The sequence below is a fragment of the Schistocerca serialis genome, chromosome 4 (genome assembly GCF_023864345.2).
Source record: "Schistocerca serialis cubense isolate TAMUIC-IGC-003099 chromosome 4, iqSchSeri2.2, whole genome shotgun sequence".
NCBI lineage: Eukaryota > Metazoa > Arthropoda > Insecta > Orthoptera > Acrididae > Schistocerca > Schistocerca serialis.
Window position 1 is genome coordinate 267892734 of NC_064641.1, and position 17529 is coordinate 267910262.

General features: G+C 42.0%; 1 protein-coding gene across 1 annotated transcript in view; it reads left to right on the forward strand.

Annotated features, from left to right (window-relative positions):
• LOC126473792 (tumor suppressor candidate 3) overlaps positions 1–17529 on the forward strand; it is a 52337-nt gene that overhangs the window by 24133 nt on the left and 10675 nt on the right. The window contains exon 6 of the mRNA XM_050101066.1: positions 95–245. Within this exon, the coding sequence (XP_049957023.1) occupies positions 95–245 (151 nt within the window). The remainder of the gene's footprint in view (positions 1–94; positions 246–17529) is intronic.

Below are 17529 nucleotides of genomic sequence, written 5' to 3' on the forward strand. Positions count from 1 at the left end.
GATTGTTTCACAGTTGTATCTTAAGTAATTCTAGTTGTTATTTTTGTTTTGTTGTGTGTAATAATACCATCGTTTATTAATATTTTTGTTCTAGTCATTTTGTTTCGCAATGGTTTCCGGACAAATGTGGAACCATATACGGGGCCCTCCATTTGTTCATAAAACATCATCTGGAGGTGTGGCATATATTCATGGCTCTTCCCAGGGACAGTTTGTGCTTGAGACCTATATCGTTATGCTTTTGAGTATCCTTTATAATAAGTATAGTTCTTATTGTGTTGTGTTACATTTTTGTTTTTGCCAAATACCTAATAATGATAAAGTTAGTGAAGTAACTGGTAAAACAAATGTGTGGTTCCAACACCAAACATTCCCTCAGAGCTCCTGTAGGACCTTCACAGCTACTGTAATGGTCTCAGGGCACACAGTCCCCACTTTACTTTGCCCTTACAGGCAATCTCCTACTTGATGTCATTGCCCATCTCCCAAGATGTGGACGAGCGGATGGACTAGTGGGAGATGATATGAAAATCATAGCATATGCTGGTTTTGGGAACGAGCAGAAATTGGAAGAACAACTAAATACCTAGCAGAGAGGAACTGAAGAAGCTGGCTTGGAAATCAGCTTAACAGAAAACAAGGTAATGAAAATCAGCAGGAAAAATGAAAAAAAAATGAAGGACGCTAGTTATAATTTTTAAAAAAGTAGATGCTTCCCAATATATAGGAAGTGAGTTAACCAAGAAAGGAAACATCAAGGATCAAGTCTCGGAGAGGATAAAAATTGTTCACAATTTTATTATTATGTATTGGATGTAATTAGAAATGGGAACGTACATGCCAAGCAAAGATCATGATATTTAAGTCATATTATCTGTCAATTTTGAACTGTGGATCAGATGTTGGATCTGGACAAAGAAAGATGTAAACAGAATACAATTGATAGAGATGCACTTTCTACAAAGAATGCTGGATAAGGTTGAGAAAGGACAGAATAAGGAACGAAACAGTAAGAGAAACCTTTCAGATCCATCCCCGAAAAGGAACTATGGAGAGAAAGAGGCTTTAATGGTTTGGCTCCATTAAAAGAATAGGACAAGAAGAACTCTAGAATTAACAGAATCTGGAAGGAGACCAGACAGAAGACCGCAAACAGGATGGAGAAACCAGGTGAAAGAGGACGACGGTTCAATCCCGCGTCCGGCCATCCTGATTTAGGTTTTCCGTGATTTCCTAAATCACTCCAGGCAAATACCGGGATGGTTCCTTCGAAAGGGCATGGCCGACTTCCTTTCCCTTCTTTGCCTAATCCACTGAGACCAATGACCTCGCTGTCTGGTCTCCTTCCCCAAACAATCCAACCCAGGTGAAAGATGGTGCGAACTGAAGAGGACTGCAATGAGAATAAATGCTGAATGATACAGTGTGGTAGAAATGAGAAGCTTGGAAGAGGCTCTGTGAGTGATCTGCATAAGCAGAAACATTTCGGAAAGAAGAAGAAGGCTCACCAGCTTGTATACCGTGGGTGAAGACTATTTTTGATACACTAATGTTTACTTAAGGTGAACAATATCAATATTTACCTGCTGTGCTGCTGAACTAGTATTTCACATTATACCCATTGTCACTGGTATGATTAAAGGTATTCATACAGATACCATGCATTACCCGTGCATGTTTTATCACGTTCTGTTGTGAATGTATTCAGTTTGTGGTCAGACACAAACATTACCATGTTCCAGTAAGAAACTCTTCAATTCAAAAAAAAAAAAAAAATATTGAACACATTACTAAGTGCAAAAAATGTAGGAAAACCAACCTGAGATGTAATATCAGTGTTAACCTAGTGTACATTCTATGCTGTGAATGCTTGTATGCTGTCATTACGTCATTAGAAACACATTTGATTCCAGTTGCAAAGTCTTCACACGTAACAGCTTCCACATAGCAGAGGCAGTATGTAAGCAGACCTTGCAAGCAATTGAGTAACACTACACACAGCTGTGTATGATGTGTACATATAAGCAAGTGTCACACAAAACAATCTTTGAAAAGGCACAAACAACAGTGACATCTCACGAACCAGAAGTGTATACAGAGCTATGTAAGTATACCTGCTGATCTCTGTACTATAGCCATTTCATTTGCAGGAGGTAACTAAAGGATTTAAGCAACACTCCTCACCAGTAGTTAACAGTCTTCTTTGGGTTAACAGATATCCTGAGTTAACACTGACATTAAGTCTCATGTTCATTTCTTCATGTTGTGCACTTCAGTATTTTTCAAGTTGAGAGTTTTCTTACTAGGTCATGCCTGTGTCTGAACACACTACAAACATATTTTTGATGGAACATGGTAAAGCACACATCAGTAATGCATTCTAGGCAGTTATCACAACACTAAAGATCGACATTTTTAATTCTGACACCAGTTTGATAATACTGTACAGGGCTATTACAAATGATTGAAGCGATTTCATAAATTCACTGTAGCTCCATTCATTGACATATGGTCACGACACGCTACAGATACATAGAAAAACTCATAAAGTTTTGTTCGGCTGAAGCCGCATTTCAGGTTTCTGCCACCAGAGCGCTCGAGAGCGCAGTGAGACAAAATGGCGACAGGAGCCGAGAAAGCGTATGTCGTGCTTGAAATGCACTCACATCAGTCGGTCATAATAGTGCAATGACACTTCAGGACGAAGTTCAACAAAGATCCACCAACTGCTAACTCCATTCGGCGATGGTATGCGCAGTTTAAAGCTTCTGGATGCCTCTGTAAGGGGAAATCAATGGGTCGGCCTGCAGTGAGAGAAGAAACGGTTGAACGCGTGCGGGCAAGTTTCACACGTAGCCCGCGGAAGTCGACGAAGCAGGGAGCTAAACGAACCACAGCCGACGGTTTGGAAAATCTTACGGAAAAGGCTAAAGCAGAAGCCTTACCGTTTACAATTGCTACAAGCCCTGACACCCGATGACAAAGTCAAATGCTTTGAATTTTCGGCGCGGTTGCAACAGCTCATGGAAGAGGATGCGTTCAGTGCAAAACTTGTTTTCAGTGATGAAGCAACATTTTTTCTTAATGGTGAAGTGAACAGACACAATGTGCGAATCTGGGTGGTAGAGAATCCTCACGCATTCGTGCAGCAAATTCGCAATTCACCAAAAGTTAACGTGTTTTGTGCAATCTCATGGTTTAAAGTTTACGCTCCCTTTTTCTTCTGCGAAAAAAACGTTACAGGAGACGTGTATCTGATCATGCTGGAAAATTGGCTCATGCCACAACTGGAGACCGACAGCGCCGACTTCATCTTTCAACAGGATGGTGCTCCACCGCACTTCCATCATGATGTTCGGCATTTCTTAAACAGGAGGTTGGAAAACCGATGGATCGGTCGTGGTGGAGATCATGATCAGCAATTCATGTCATGGCCTCCACGCTCTCCCGACTTAACCCCATGCCATTTCTTTCTGTGGGGTTATGTGAAAGATTCAGTGTTTAAACCTCCTCTACCAAGAAACGTGCCAGAACTGCAAGCTCACATCAACGATGCTTTCGAACTCATTGATGGGGACATGCTGCGCCGAGTGTGGGAGGAACTTGATTATCGGCTTGATGTCTGCCGAATCACTAAAGGGGCACACATCGAACATTTGCGAATGCCTAAAAAAACTTTTTGAGTTTTTGTATGTGTGTGCAAAGCATTGTGAAAATATCTCAAATAATAAAGTTATTGTAGAGCTGTGAAATCGCTTCAATCATTTGTAATAACCCTGTAAATATTCACATTAAGCAGCTTCAGTCAGTATCATTATATCAAAAATGACTCCCATCCACAAGACATTTAACTCGACTGAAAACTTGAGACAAAAGAACACTAAAAAAATTTGATGTGATACCAACCTCAAGAAATGGAATAAAATGTTAGGGAGGAGAAGGCAGGAAGGTAGTGAAATGGGGAAAAAATATAGATTAACTAAACAATGGAATAAATGAGAAATATTCAAGTGACACCAATGTAAAATATTAATATAGTTTGAATATAGATGGATGGGAGAATATGTTGATAAATAAGTTTTCTTCTGTAGGGTCATAAGAGTGAGGTATCTGGAGAGAACGTACATTGTATTGAAAAAACGTGTATTTGTAATAGTTAATGTTTAGTGTTAGTTTCATACAAATCTAATTTGTGTTACCCACAAAAATTATTTTAGCCAGAGCAATATGTAATGGAACAGATTTTGGATATGTTCTATGAAATATGTTGTTTGCTGTTTGACAATATCAAACTTACTCTCTCCTATTGTCAGTTGGCTCTCCTTCGTGTTTCTCATTTTCTTCACTTCATATTTTTATTTGGTTTGCCTCCTCCTTCTCTCCTTAGTTACAGACTTTGCCTCATCCATCTCTTCTGTATCCTATATTATATCCTTACCTAAAACTACTATATTTATGTGACGATAAGCAACCCTAAATATGAGACAACCTTCTAATTCAAAGAGGTCTAATGATTTTTGGCCAATTCTGACTACTTTGAATTATAGACTGATATGGGATATCTTAAAATCAGCCAGAAGATTAACACTCGCTTTTGTGAGCATATATTATTTTTTAACTGTTCCTGTTTTGGTAATAGAAATTGAAGTATAATTTTTTGAAAAAAGTCACAAGCATTCTCGCTTTAACAACACATTTTTGCTTACTATCTAAGAGAATAAACTTCTATTTGTAAGCCTGCTGCCATTTTCATCTTCTTTCTTAGCAGTCCTCCCACATTATACCATCTTCTGTACTGTTAATGACTTCTGAAATGAAACACTTTTTAAAAAAGCCTTCCTTTATGGATTCACTTGAGATTCTTTTCCGGGTGATAATGATCAATTGCCTGATCCATTTTGAAGTGAAGATATGGTCTTAGAGGAGTCACCCTCTGTAAACCTGTAGCGGGAAAGTCCTAGTCATAACAGCATCGAAAAAGTTATGGCGTCATGCCCCAGAATGATTTCTAGATCTGTGTTATTCTTTGATATCAGATCCTTAACATCATGGTCGAGGTGTCCTCTGTCAGAATTCTCCTTCTGTTAAGAAAATAGCCCAGTATTTTCTTCCAAACAACCTTCATCCATTTTAGTGTCATGTAATTAATCAGCCTGCAATAAATTTCTGTTTTGGTATAATTATCCTGCCAAGGACCATATTGTTGTGACTCGCCGATCTTTCAAAGTGCCGCCACGCAGTTACGTGCATCCTCTACATGCGGCGCTGTCTGCCAGCCAGGCAGCAGCTGCGCCACCTAAGCGGCCAGCCAGCCAGCCAGCGGCCGCTAGACTTGGACTCAGTGCTGATTTGACTGTTACAGTGTACACTTGTCTTACTTTGTTTACTTGCTCTTACATGTATTGTCGTCCTAGAAATATATTTGTTCAACTTGACGTTACAACAATTGGCAACGAGGTTGTGGATGTTTCTTTTCCGTCATTGACCCACTGGTTTTCATGGCTACTTTAGAGCAACTATTGCAAGGTCTCATTGAACAGCAAACGCTTCTCACATCTGCGATTCGTGATTTCGTCACGGCATCAAATGCAATGTCTCATCGTTGTCTATACCTCCTTTTCCTCCTTACGACGAGACAGTGGAAGAACGGTCTGATTACGAAAAACATCTTCGACAGCACTTCTTGGCATTTCATGTCGCGGACGAACAAACATGTAAGTCTCTGTTCCTGTCATGGATTTCACCTCAAATGTATCGGTTGTTGTCGCAATTTGCTCCTTTGATAGATCCTGCGTCTTTGTCCTTTGCTGAAATGTGCTCACTTCTGTCCGTCTATTTTCAAAAGCTAACGCATGTGGTAGCCTCTCGTGTTGCCTTTTATCGTTGTCAAAAACAACCGAATCAATCCTATTGCGCTTGGGCTGCTGAACTTCACGGCCTCAGTAGAAAGTGTCAATTTGTTACTGAAGTTCACAAAGAATCCTACGCCGATTCCATGGTATGGGATGCTATTATCCGATCGGCGCCTGACAAAGAATTTAGGCAACGTGCCTTCAGTTGGCAAATCCGACTCTAGATGAAGTCCTATCCATCGCTCAGTCTTTTGAAATTTCACGCGCCACTGGGGCGCAAATAGAGGCGTGGGGTGACATCGGGGAAGTAAAACCTCTGTGCACTGTTGACGAAGCGTGCAGCGTGTCCCCGCCGGCCGACGTGGCCGCAGTACGCTCCCAAGAGCAGCCTCGGCCTAACCGTAAACAAAACCTCTAAGAAACTGCAGCAAACCCCACGGCAACTCCTTCATGTCCACAGTGTTTTACGTAACATTCACGAGAAGATTGTCCACAATGTTGGGCCGTGTGTTACAAATGCAAAAGGAAGGGTCATGTGTCATCCGTTTGCAAATCTGACCGCATACCTGATGTTCATGAACGTGACACTGATTCTGCTTCTGTGTTGTCTGTCAATGGTACTTCTTCCCTTTCAGGGAAGTTATTCCTCACTATAATCAATTCTCAGATGTATCTTCAGTTGGGTTCTCCAATCCTGTCACCTGTCACTCAGCAATTAGACGTACAATAAACAGAAGATTTCTCGCTTGGGACAATTTAATGCTGAGGTATCTTACAAATCCATCGCTCGCACTGTTCCCATATTTGTGGTCGACCAGAGTAACGCAGAGAATCGTTTTGGTTTCAATGCCTTTCACGTTTTTGGGTTATCCATAGATGACTCTGTCAATATCTCTGATGCTATTCCTTATGCTCAGTTGGATTCCTTGTCGATAACATCTTCGTCCCTTTTTTCTCCTGGGTTAGGCTGGGCAAATGACTTTGAAGCTCATATCACGCTCAAACCCACTGCTCGGCCAAAGTTTTTTTGGGCTCAGCCCATTCCTGTGGCCCTTCGTGATTGGGTCAAACGAGAGCTGGATCGTGTCACTGCTTCAGGGGTCTTGCTTCCTGTCACTTCCAGTGAATGGTCCTCTCCTGTCGTTGTCATTGCTAAGCCGAATGGTGATGTTTGTCTCTGTGGCAATCTCAAAGCCACTGTAAATGCTCAATGCCTCATCGACACTTATCCTATGCCCCGTCCTGAAGAATTGTTCACTAAACTTGCTGGAGGCCAGTATTTTTCTAAACTTGACCTGTCAGAAGCTTATCATCAACTTCCTCTCAACGCTGCTTCCTGGCAGTTTCTGGTCCTTAACACACCTTTCGGCCTCTATCAATACCAACGATTGCCATTCAGGGTTACCAGTGCCCCTGCTCTCTTCCAGCGATTCCTGGAACAATTATTGCTCCCTGTCCCTGGGTGTATCAATTACATGGACTACATTTTCGTCACTGTCTCCACCGCTGAAGAACATCTTCAGAATCTCTGCACACTTTTTCATGTCTTACAGACTGCCGGTCTTAAGTGTAATCTTCAGAAAACAAAATTTTTTCAGGCATCTATCACGTACTTGGGGTTTCAACTCTCTCGGGATGGTATTCGTCTGCTTCAGCAAACTGTCGCTTCGATCGGTCCCTTCCTCGCCCTACATCTGTTAAGGAACTGCAGGCCTTCTTGGGGAAAATAGCATACTATCACAGGTTTTTACCGTCTGCGGCTTCAGTGGCTCAGCCGTTGCATCGCCTGTTGCATAAAAACGTGCCCTTTCACTGGTCCGCGTCATGCGATGTGGCATTCCGGAACTTGAAGACTATGCTGAAACTGGCTACTTATTGACCTGGCCACCATCTTGTTCTTGCCACAGATGCCTCTCAATACGGGGTTGGTGCAGTCCTTGTGCACCGTTTTTCTGACGGTTCTGAACAACCCATAGCTTATGCCTCCAAAACGCTCACGGATGCCCAACGAAAATATTCTCAAATTTAAAAAGAAGCTTTGGCCATTATTTATGCTCTTCATAAGTTTGGTGTTTTTCTTTATTGAACCAAATTTCATCTTGTTACGGATCACAAACCACTTGTTTCCTTGTTTCATGCATCAACGTCGCTTCCCGACAAGCCTGCACACCGCCTCCAGCGTTGGGCTCTTTACTTGTCTCATTTCAATTATGAGATTCATTTCCGGCCGACAGCTCAACATCCGAATGCTGATGCACTGTCTCGTCTTCCCAGGGGTACTGATCTGGCATTCGATAGGGACGAACTTTTGTGTTTCCACCTGGATGTTGCTGAGCAGCGGGTTGTGGATGGGTTCCCCATCACCAGGGACCGACTGGCGGCTGCTACGGGTTCTGATCCTACCCTCTCCCGGGTTTTACGCTGTATTCAGAAGGGTTGGCCAGATTGTCCATCCGCTAAGACTTCTCATCCGTTGTGGAACTACTATGCTTTGCACTACCGCCTCACGACTAGGGATGGTGTTATCCTCCTTTCCACTGACAATGCTTTGCCGCGTGTTGTGGTACCTGTGTCTTTGCGTGCTTCGGTCTTGCGCGTCCTTCACCAAGGGCACTGGGGTGTCTCTCGCACAAAATATCTGGCACACCGTCATGTGTACTGGCCCGGCATCGACTCTGAAATCGCACACGTGGTCACTGCCTGCAGCCCTTGTGCGTCACAGGCCGCTGCCCCGAAGTCATCTTTGTCATCGTGGCCTTCGCCTGAGAAGCCCTGGGAGCGTATTCATGCTGACTTCGCAGGACCTTTTTTAGGTACTTATTGACTACTCACAAAATCAAATAGGGGTAATGCAGGAGTAGGTTTAATAATGAATAGGAAAATAGGAATGTGGGTAAGCTACTACAAACAGCATAGTGAACGCATTATTGTGGCCAAGATAGATACGAAGCCCACACCTACTACAGTAGTACAAGTTTATATGCCAACTAGCTCTGCAGATGATGAAGAAATTGATGAAATGTATGATGAAATAAAAGAAATTATTCAGATTGTGAAGGGAGACGAAAATTTAATAGTCATGGGTGACTGGAATTCGAGTGTAGGAAAAGGGAGAGAAGGAAACATAGTAGGTGAATATGGATTGGGGGACAGAAATGAAAGAGGAAGCCGCCTGGTAGAATTTTGCACAGAGCACAACATAATCATAACTAACACTTGGTTTAAGAATCATGAAAGAAGATTGTATACATGGAAGAACCCTGGAGATACTAAAAGGTATCAGATAGATTATATAATGGTAAGACAGAGATTTAGGAACCAGGTTTTAAATTGTAAGACATTTCCAGGGGCAGATGTGGACTCTGACCACAATCTATTGGTTATGACCTGTAGATTAAAACTGAAGAAACTGCAAAAAGGTGGGAATTTAAGGAGATGGGACCTGGATAAACTGAAAGAACCAGAGGTTGTACAGAGATTCAGGGAGAGCATAAGGGAGCAATTGACAGGAATGGTGGAAATAAATACAGTAGAAGAAGAATGGGTAGCTTTGAGGGATGAAGTAGTGAAGGCAGCAGAGGATCAAGTAGGTAAAAAGACGAGGGCTAGTAGAAATCCTTGGGTAACAGAAGAAATATTGAATTTAATTGTTGAAAGGAGATAATATAAAAATGCAGTAAGTGAAACAGGCAAAAAGGAATACAAACGTCTCAAAAATGAGATCGACAGGAAGTGCAAAATGGCTAAGCAGGGATGGCTAGAGGACAAATGTAAGGATGTAGAGGCCTATCTCACTAGGGGTAAGATAGATACCGCCTACAGGAAAATTAAAGAGACCTTTGGAGATAAGAGAATGACTTGTATGAATATCAAGAGCTCAGATGGAAACCCAGTTCTAAGCAAAGAAGGGAAAGCAGAAAGGTGGAAGGAGTATATAGAGGGTCTATACAAGGGCGATATACTTGAGGACAATATTATGGAAATGGAAGAGGATGTAGATGAAGATGAAATGGGAGATACGATACTGCGTGAAGAGTTTGACAGAGCACTGAAAGACCTGAGTCGAAACAAGGCCCCCGGAGTAGACAATATTCCATTGGAACTACTGACGGCTGTGGGAGAGCCAGTCCTGACAAAACTCTACCATCTGGTGAGCAAGATGTATGAAACAGGCGAAATACCCTCAGACTTCAAGAAGAATATAATAATTCCAATCCCAAAGAAAGCAGGTGTTGACAGATGTGAAAATTACCGAACTATCAGCTTAATAAGTCACAGCTGCAAAATACTAACACGAATTCTTTACAGACGAATGGAAAAACTAGTAGAAGCCAACCTCGGGGAAGATCAGTTTGGATTCCATAGAAACACTGGAACACGTGAGGCAATACTGACCTTACGACTTATCTTAGAAGAAAGATTAAGGAAAGGCAAACCTACGTTTCTAGCATTTGTAGACTTAGAGAAAGCTTTTGACAATGTTGACTGGAATACTCTCTTTCAAATTCTAAAGGTGGCAGGGGTAAAATACAGGGAGCGAAAGGTTATTTACAATTTGTACAGAAACCAGATGGCAGTTATAAGAGTCGAGGGACATGAAAGGGAAGCAGTGGTTGGGAAGGGAGTAAGACAGGGTTGTAGCCTCTCCCCGATGTTGTTCAATCTGTATATTGAGCAAGCAGTAAAGGAAACAAAAGAAAAATTCGGAGTAGGTATTAAAATTCATGGAGAAGAAATAAAAACTTTGAGGTTCGCCGATGACATTGTAATTCTGTCAGAGACAGCAAAGGACTTGGAAGAGCAGTTGAATGGAATGGACAGTGTCTTGAAAGGAGGATATAAGATGAACATCAACAAAAGCAAACGAAGGATAATGGAATGTAGTCTAATTAAGTCGGGTGATGCTGAGGGAATTAGATTAGGAAATGAGGCACTTAAAGTAGTAAAGGAGTTTTGCTATTTGGGGAGCAAAATAACTGATGATGGTCGAAGTAGAGAGGATATAAAATGTAGGCTGGCAATGGCAAGGAAAGTGTTTCTGAAGAAGAGAAATTTGTTAACATCCAGTATTGATTTAAGTGTCAGGAAGTCATTTCTGAAAGTATTCGTATGGAGTGTAGCCATGTATGGAAGTGAAACATGGACGATAAATAGTTTGGACAAGAAGAGAATAGAAGCTTTCGAAATGTGGTGCTACAGAAGAATGCTGAAGATTAGATGGGTAGATCACATAACTAATGAGGAAGTATTGAATAGGATTGGGGAGAAGAGAAGTTTGTGGCACAACTTGACCAGAAGAAGGGATCGGTTGGTAGGACATGTTCTGAGGCATCAAGGGATCACCAATTTAGTATTGGAGTGCAGCGTGGAGGGTAAAAATCGTAGAGGGAGACCAAGAGAGGAATACACTAAGCAGATTCAGAAGGATGTAGGTTGCAGAAGGTACTGGGAGATGAAAAAGCTTGCACAGGATAGAGTAGCATGGAGAGCTGCATCAAACCAGTCTCAGGACTGAAGACCACAACAACAACATTGACTACTCGTAATTGACGCCTACTCTAACTTTCCTTTCATTGTCCGTTGCACGTTGCCTACCACCACGGCAACCACCAATGCTCTAGCTCGTATATTCTCTTTGGAAGGCCTTCCCTCTACTCTTGTTACTGATAATGGTCCGCAATTTGCCTCTTCCGAATTTGTGGATTTTTGTGCCCGTTACGGCGTCATGCATGTCACGGCCCCTCCGTTCCATCCACAGTCAAATGGTGAGGCTGAATGACTGGTCCACACATTTAAGGCTCAGATGAGGAAACTCCTGACTTCTTCTGCTGCTGATGAAGCATTTCTCCAATTTCTGGCTTCTTACCGTTTCACCCCCATGGGCGACCACAGCCTGGCTGAGCTCTTACATGGCCGACAGCCCCTCACGCTACTTCATGTTCTGCGGCCTTCCACCTCACGGCTGCGGGTGCCTTCGCTTGGCTGGTTCACCGCCGCCGACCTTGTATGGGTACGGGGATATGACAGGTGGCCAAAATGGCCGCATCTTACGACACCGTGGCCAACGCCTGTATGAAATCCAGACAGACACGGGTGTTGCAGTGCGCCATTCGAGCCAGCTTCGGCCTTGTGTGCCGGCAACGCCCGTTCCAAATGCCGCTACACCACCTTCGGCTCTACCTGACGCTCGGGATTTTGGCATCTCTCATTACTCACAACGCAGCCCTCTCACCATCATCTCGATGCCAGTACAAGAACGGATGCCACCAGGAGACGTGCCCATGTAGGAACCAGAAGACCATCATCTGTCGGATCAACTCTACTCGCCTCCTTCTCCTACGGATGCCGACACATCACCCGTGTCTCCTGTTATAACAACCGGACTTGCCGCAACGGGCAGATTGGTGCACGGAGCCCCAGCAGATTCGACCCCTACGTCTCCTGTCATCTCGACCCGTTATCATCGGGGACACTTCTGTCCGTACGGGAAGCCTCATCCTTGAGACTTTACGGCCAGTCAAACAACACCTATGGATGTTAGTAATCTACAGGCCACCTCCATCAAGACCAGTGCAAAAAGAGGGGAAAAGTGTTGCGACTCGCCGATCTTTCAAAGTGCCGCCACGCAGTTACGCGCGTCCTCTACATGCGGCGCTGTCTGCCAGCCATGCGGCAGCCATGCCACCTAAGCGGCCAGCCAGCCAGCAGCCGCTAGACTTGGACTCAGCGCTGATTTGACTGTTACAGTGTACACTTGTCTTACGTTGTTTACATCCTCTGTGACTTACATGGGCTTGACGTTACAACACATATATGGGGTCAGCTTCCTGCAACCTGTCTCAGCATTCAGAATGACTGTTATTCTGGCCTTTTTGTTTGCAGAACTTGTGAAGAACACTTTAGATGCCCTTTACATCAGTTGTAACAGTTAATAGCATATTAAAATTAACCACCATAATTAGCATTGCTCATATGGCCTAGCAAATATTGGTGAGACTCATTACAGGATGCTGAAATGAAAACAACTGTTTATCTTGTGCTGCAAGAAGACACAGGGCTAGCATTGTTCTTTGGTGTAACTTATCCTCATGTCCCAGCCCATGCTCGCTTTGGATTCTGTGGCTCATGATGGTAGAAAACTCTTCTTTCTTTATCTTCAGCACCATCATTTACGTCTGCATGTACATCTACAACTGTTAACTTCTCAAGTAATTGCGAATTCTTTTCTCTCATATACCATGCAACATGCTGTTCCAATTCCTGGAACCTTCCCTGCTTTGGTCTCCTGAAAGTTATATGTGTAGATCTGGTGCTTGTGAATTTATTCTTCATCTGAAGTTACCTACAAATATTTGCGCCTGGGAAACAGAAACTTCTTTGTAAATACAATTGTTCATGACCTGTGCTTCATGAATCATCATTAACTTAAAATTAACACCTGTATGAGTTAATTAGGAACTGTGAACTTGGAGATTCATGCATCAAAACAGAATTCTATCCATGATTTGCATTCATTGTCAATCGCTACAGTTTACTATCATTACACTGCTGACAATCGAAGCAAAGGGAATGCATTTGTTACTTTTAAGATAGCAAAATTCGTGTGTTAACAAAAAGTTATGGAAATTGCAGTTAATTTAAAACTGGACCAACAGTGCATTGCTAGCACTGATTGGCGGAAATGAGAATACTGTGGGCCACCAGTGTGCTTGTTTTATTTGTTTGAAGATGGTATTTTCATATATATAAGGCTTACTGGCCAATAATCTACTAAGTGTGGATGCACTCACATTGTTCAAACTCGTATGGGAATCGGTAGATTGACTGCTGCGAGTAATGAGTATAGTGGGCAGGGACACTACAAATGTAGTGTGTGGACAGTAAGTTAGAAGTGTGGGTTTCATGGGGAGCATGCCAGAGATAAGTCTCTGCAGTCCCACTATCCTGTGTCCCCTCGGTGGCTCAGTCAGGTAGAGCATCTGCCATGTAAGCAGGAGATCCCGGGTTCAAATGTGGTCGGGGCACACATTTTCAACTGGCCCCGTTGATATTTATCAATAGCTGTAAGCAGCTATGTTCTGGATTTCATTGTAATTTCATGTTTTATTTGTTGTAGAACATGAAAATCAACAGTGCTGTGGAGCAGTAGTAGCCTTGTTTTAATTTTGTTGTTTCAGTTGTTGTACCACATTTAAAATGTTACAGTAAAATGACTTTGGCTTCTATAGAAATTGGTACTGTTGTTGTATGTCTGATGGTGATTGGTAATGCTGGTTCAGTTCCACTATACAGTGGATCAGGGAATGTATGTTAAATGTTTCTATAAGAATGGGATGAAATGCAGAAAATTTTAAGAATGTTAAATTTTGGTTCTATTGAGTCTGCTATGAGTAAAACAAAGTTTATGAGTGCTGCAAATCTTTTGATGAAGCTCATGAAGACATTGGAGATGACAAGCACCCTGCAATGTCCCAGCACATCAATCACTGAAATCGTGGAAAACTGAAAGGAATGATTATGGACGATTGTGAAATCACAATCAGAGAAGTTGCTGATGTTATTGGCATATCAGTTGGCTCATACCATGATTTTGTGTGTGCGTGCGTGCGTGTGTGTGTGTGTGTGTGTGTGTGTGTGTGTGTGTGTGTGTGTGTGTGTGTGTTTGTTTGTTTGTTTGTTTTGGATGTGAAACCTGTGACAGCAAAATTTATTCTAAAATTGATGAACTTGGAACAAAAACAGCAGTGCATGGAAGTTGCTCAAGAGACACAAGATGAAGTCAACACTCTTGCAGAACTATTGAAACATGTCATAACAGGTGACAGAATATGAGGTTACAAATAAGACATGAGAATTAAGTCTCAATTTTCCCTGTGGAAGAATTCAGGGTCCCGATACCAAAAAAACAGCTCAACAAATGGGAGCAGATGTGAAGGTTATGCTTACTGTGTTCTTCAATTTTAACGGCTGTAGTGCTCCAGGAGCTCTTGCCATAAAATCAAATTATCACTGAGAAATCCTACATACAAGTTCAATGCTGTTTGCCTGAAGCAATCTGAAAACAATGCCCAGATTTTTGGTGAAATAATTCACCACTATAATACACCTGTTCTCAGTTTGTTGCTTGTTCATGAATTTTTGGCCAAAAAATACTGTAATGATGGTAAAGCCTCCATATTCACCAGATGTGGTCCTATATGATACTTTTCTGTTTGCAAAAATAAAGAATAGACTAAAAGGCTTAATTTTTCAAATCTAAATAAAACTAAAAACACATTGCTGAGGGAGCTAAAAGCTATCTCAAAGACCTAGTTCTACAACCGTTTGGGGGACTGGAAAAAGTGTTGGCATAAGTTTATGATAAGACCAACAAATACAGAATGAATCAAAAAGAACTTTGCAACTTTGGAACAATATAGACATTTATTGAGATAACTTACAGGATTGGTAGATTGTCATTTTGCAGCAAACAACCACAAGTTTCACATAAAAGTCTCAAGTATTACCTTGGTTTGATGTGACTACTACTTGCAAAGTGACAAACATCCCACCATTAATCAGTTTCTTCCCACACTAATTTCAGAAAATCTGGCATAACTTGTGCAACGGCTGCATAGATTCAATTTTGCAGGTGAGCTAAATTGTAGGCCTGCTTGGAATTTCTTTATTGTATTCAATGTGAAATTTATGCCAACCAGTTGTTGCAGAGTTTGTTTCATGAAACCAAAACACACAATGAGCAAGCTCCGCACCACTGAAAGTAACCGTTTTAAGTGTGCACTACACTGGCGATCTTGATGCTGGAATGGGGGTACTGATGCACTGCATGAGTGAGACATGACGTTGTTTGTTGCAAAATGAAACATCTGTCGATTCTCTAAGTTATCTCAATAAATATCTATGTTTCCAAAGTTCTAAAGTCCTTTTTGACTCACCCTGCATAATTATTTTCAAAAATCAAAAGTTCCCCTTCTTTTGTAATACATCTCGTATGCCAACCTGTTTATACGTCACATAAATGGAATGTTCTAAGCCTTCAAGATCTTGAACTCCTTGTCTCATTCAGGTTCATTGATGGTGTAGTAATGACCTGTAATTATAGCCAGTACATTCTATTCTCAGTACTCAACAGACTCGACACCTTTTGTATTATCGGTCTCACCTGATACTCTTGTAACTGTATGCTACTTTACTGAGCCATGAACTTTACCTCTGTGATAGCTCTGTAAAAACCTCTGTACAGCTAACCATCCACAGAACCTAAAATTTGATAGCTGTAATTCATTCCACATCAAAACAAGTGGCCACCTGTGGATGTCACATCAGCTGTGGTGAGCAGTCCCTTGCACAGTATTCCTACACAAACTACCCTCCAATCCTAGTCCACAAATAGATCCCCTGTGGCATATCTGCGTATGCCACAAATTCTCTAACAACCACTAAACCAGCTGCAAAGGACCACCCCCAGTACCCAATATCACCATGAACTGGAACAACTTAACCAAATGCTCAGCAAGAGCTTCAATTACCAAATACCCTAAGGTGAGGAACAACCTTCCCACTTCACCTGAAGTGGTATTCCAGTGCCCATCCAGTGAACAAAATATCTTGCTCCTACCTGCTGGCACATATAAGCCCCTCCCCTATCAGTTGTATCATTATGCAACACATCTCCTATGCATCCATCCAGCATACCCTCTCTGTCCCTGAACTAGCATATTCTTCCCTATCAGATTCTAGGCCACTAGTGAATCATTTATGAATACCAACTCTGCTGTAACTTCGACAAAGCCTTTTATGTGGGCATGACCACCATCTACAGCTACGTGATTACTCTGCTATTCACAATAAAGTGCCTGGCAGAGGGTTCAGTGAACCACCTTCAAGCTGTCTCTCCATTGTTCCATTCTCGAACGGCATGCGGGAAAAATGAGCACTTAAATTTTTCTGCACGAGCCCTGATTTTGCTTATTTTATTGTGATGATCATTTCTCCCTATGTAGGTGGGTGCCAACAGAATGTTTTCGCATTCAGAGGAGAACTGAAATTTCATGAGATGATCCCGTCGCAACGAAAAACGCCTTTGTTTTAATGATTGCCACTCCAATTCACGTATCATGTCTGTGACACTATCTCTCCTATTTCGCCAGAATACAAAATGAGCTGCCCTTCTTTGTACTTTTTCGATGTCATCTGTCAGTCCCACCTGATGCAGATCCCACACCGCACAGAAATACTCCAGAATAGGGTGGACAAGCATGGTGTAAGCAGTCTCTTTAGTAAACCTGGTGCACCTTCTAAGTGTTCTGCTGATGAATCGCAGTCTTTGGTTTGCTCTACCTACAATATTATCTATGTAATTGTTCCAATTTATGTTATTTGTAATTGTAATGCCTGAGTATTTAGTTGAATTTACAGCCTTCAGATTTGTGTGACTTATCACGTATTCAAATTTAGCTGATTTCTTTTAGTACTCATGTGAGTAACTTCACACTTTTCCTTATTCACAGTCAATTGCAACTTTTCGCACCATACAGATATCTTATCTAAATCATTTTGCAAGTTGTTTTGATCATCTAATGACCTTACAAGACGATAAATGACAGCATCATCTGCAAACAATCTAAGATGGCTCCTCAGATTGTATCCTATGTCGTTAATACAGATCAGGAACAAT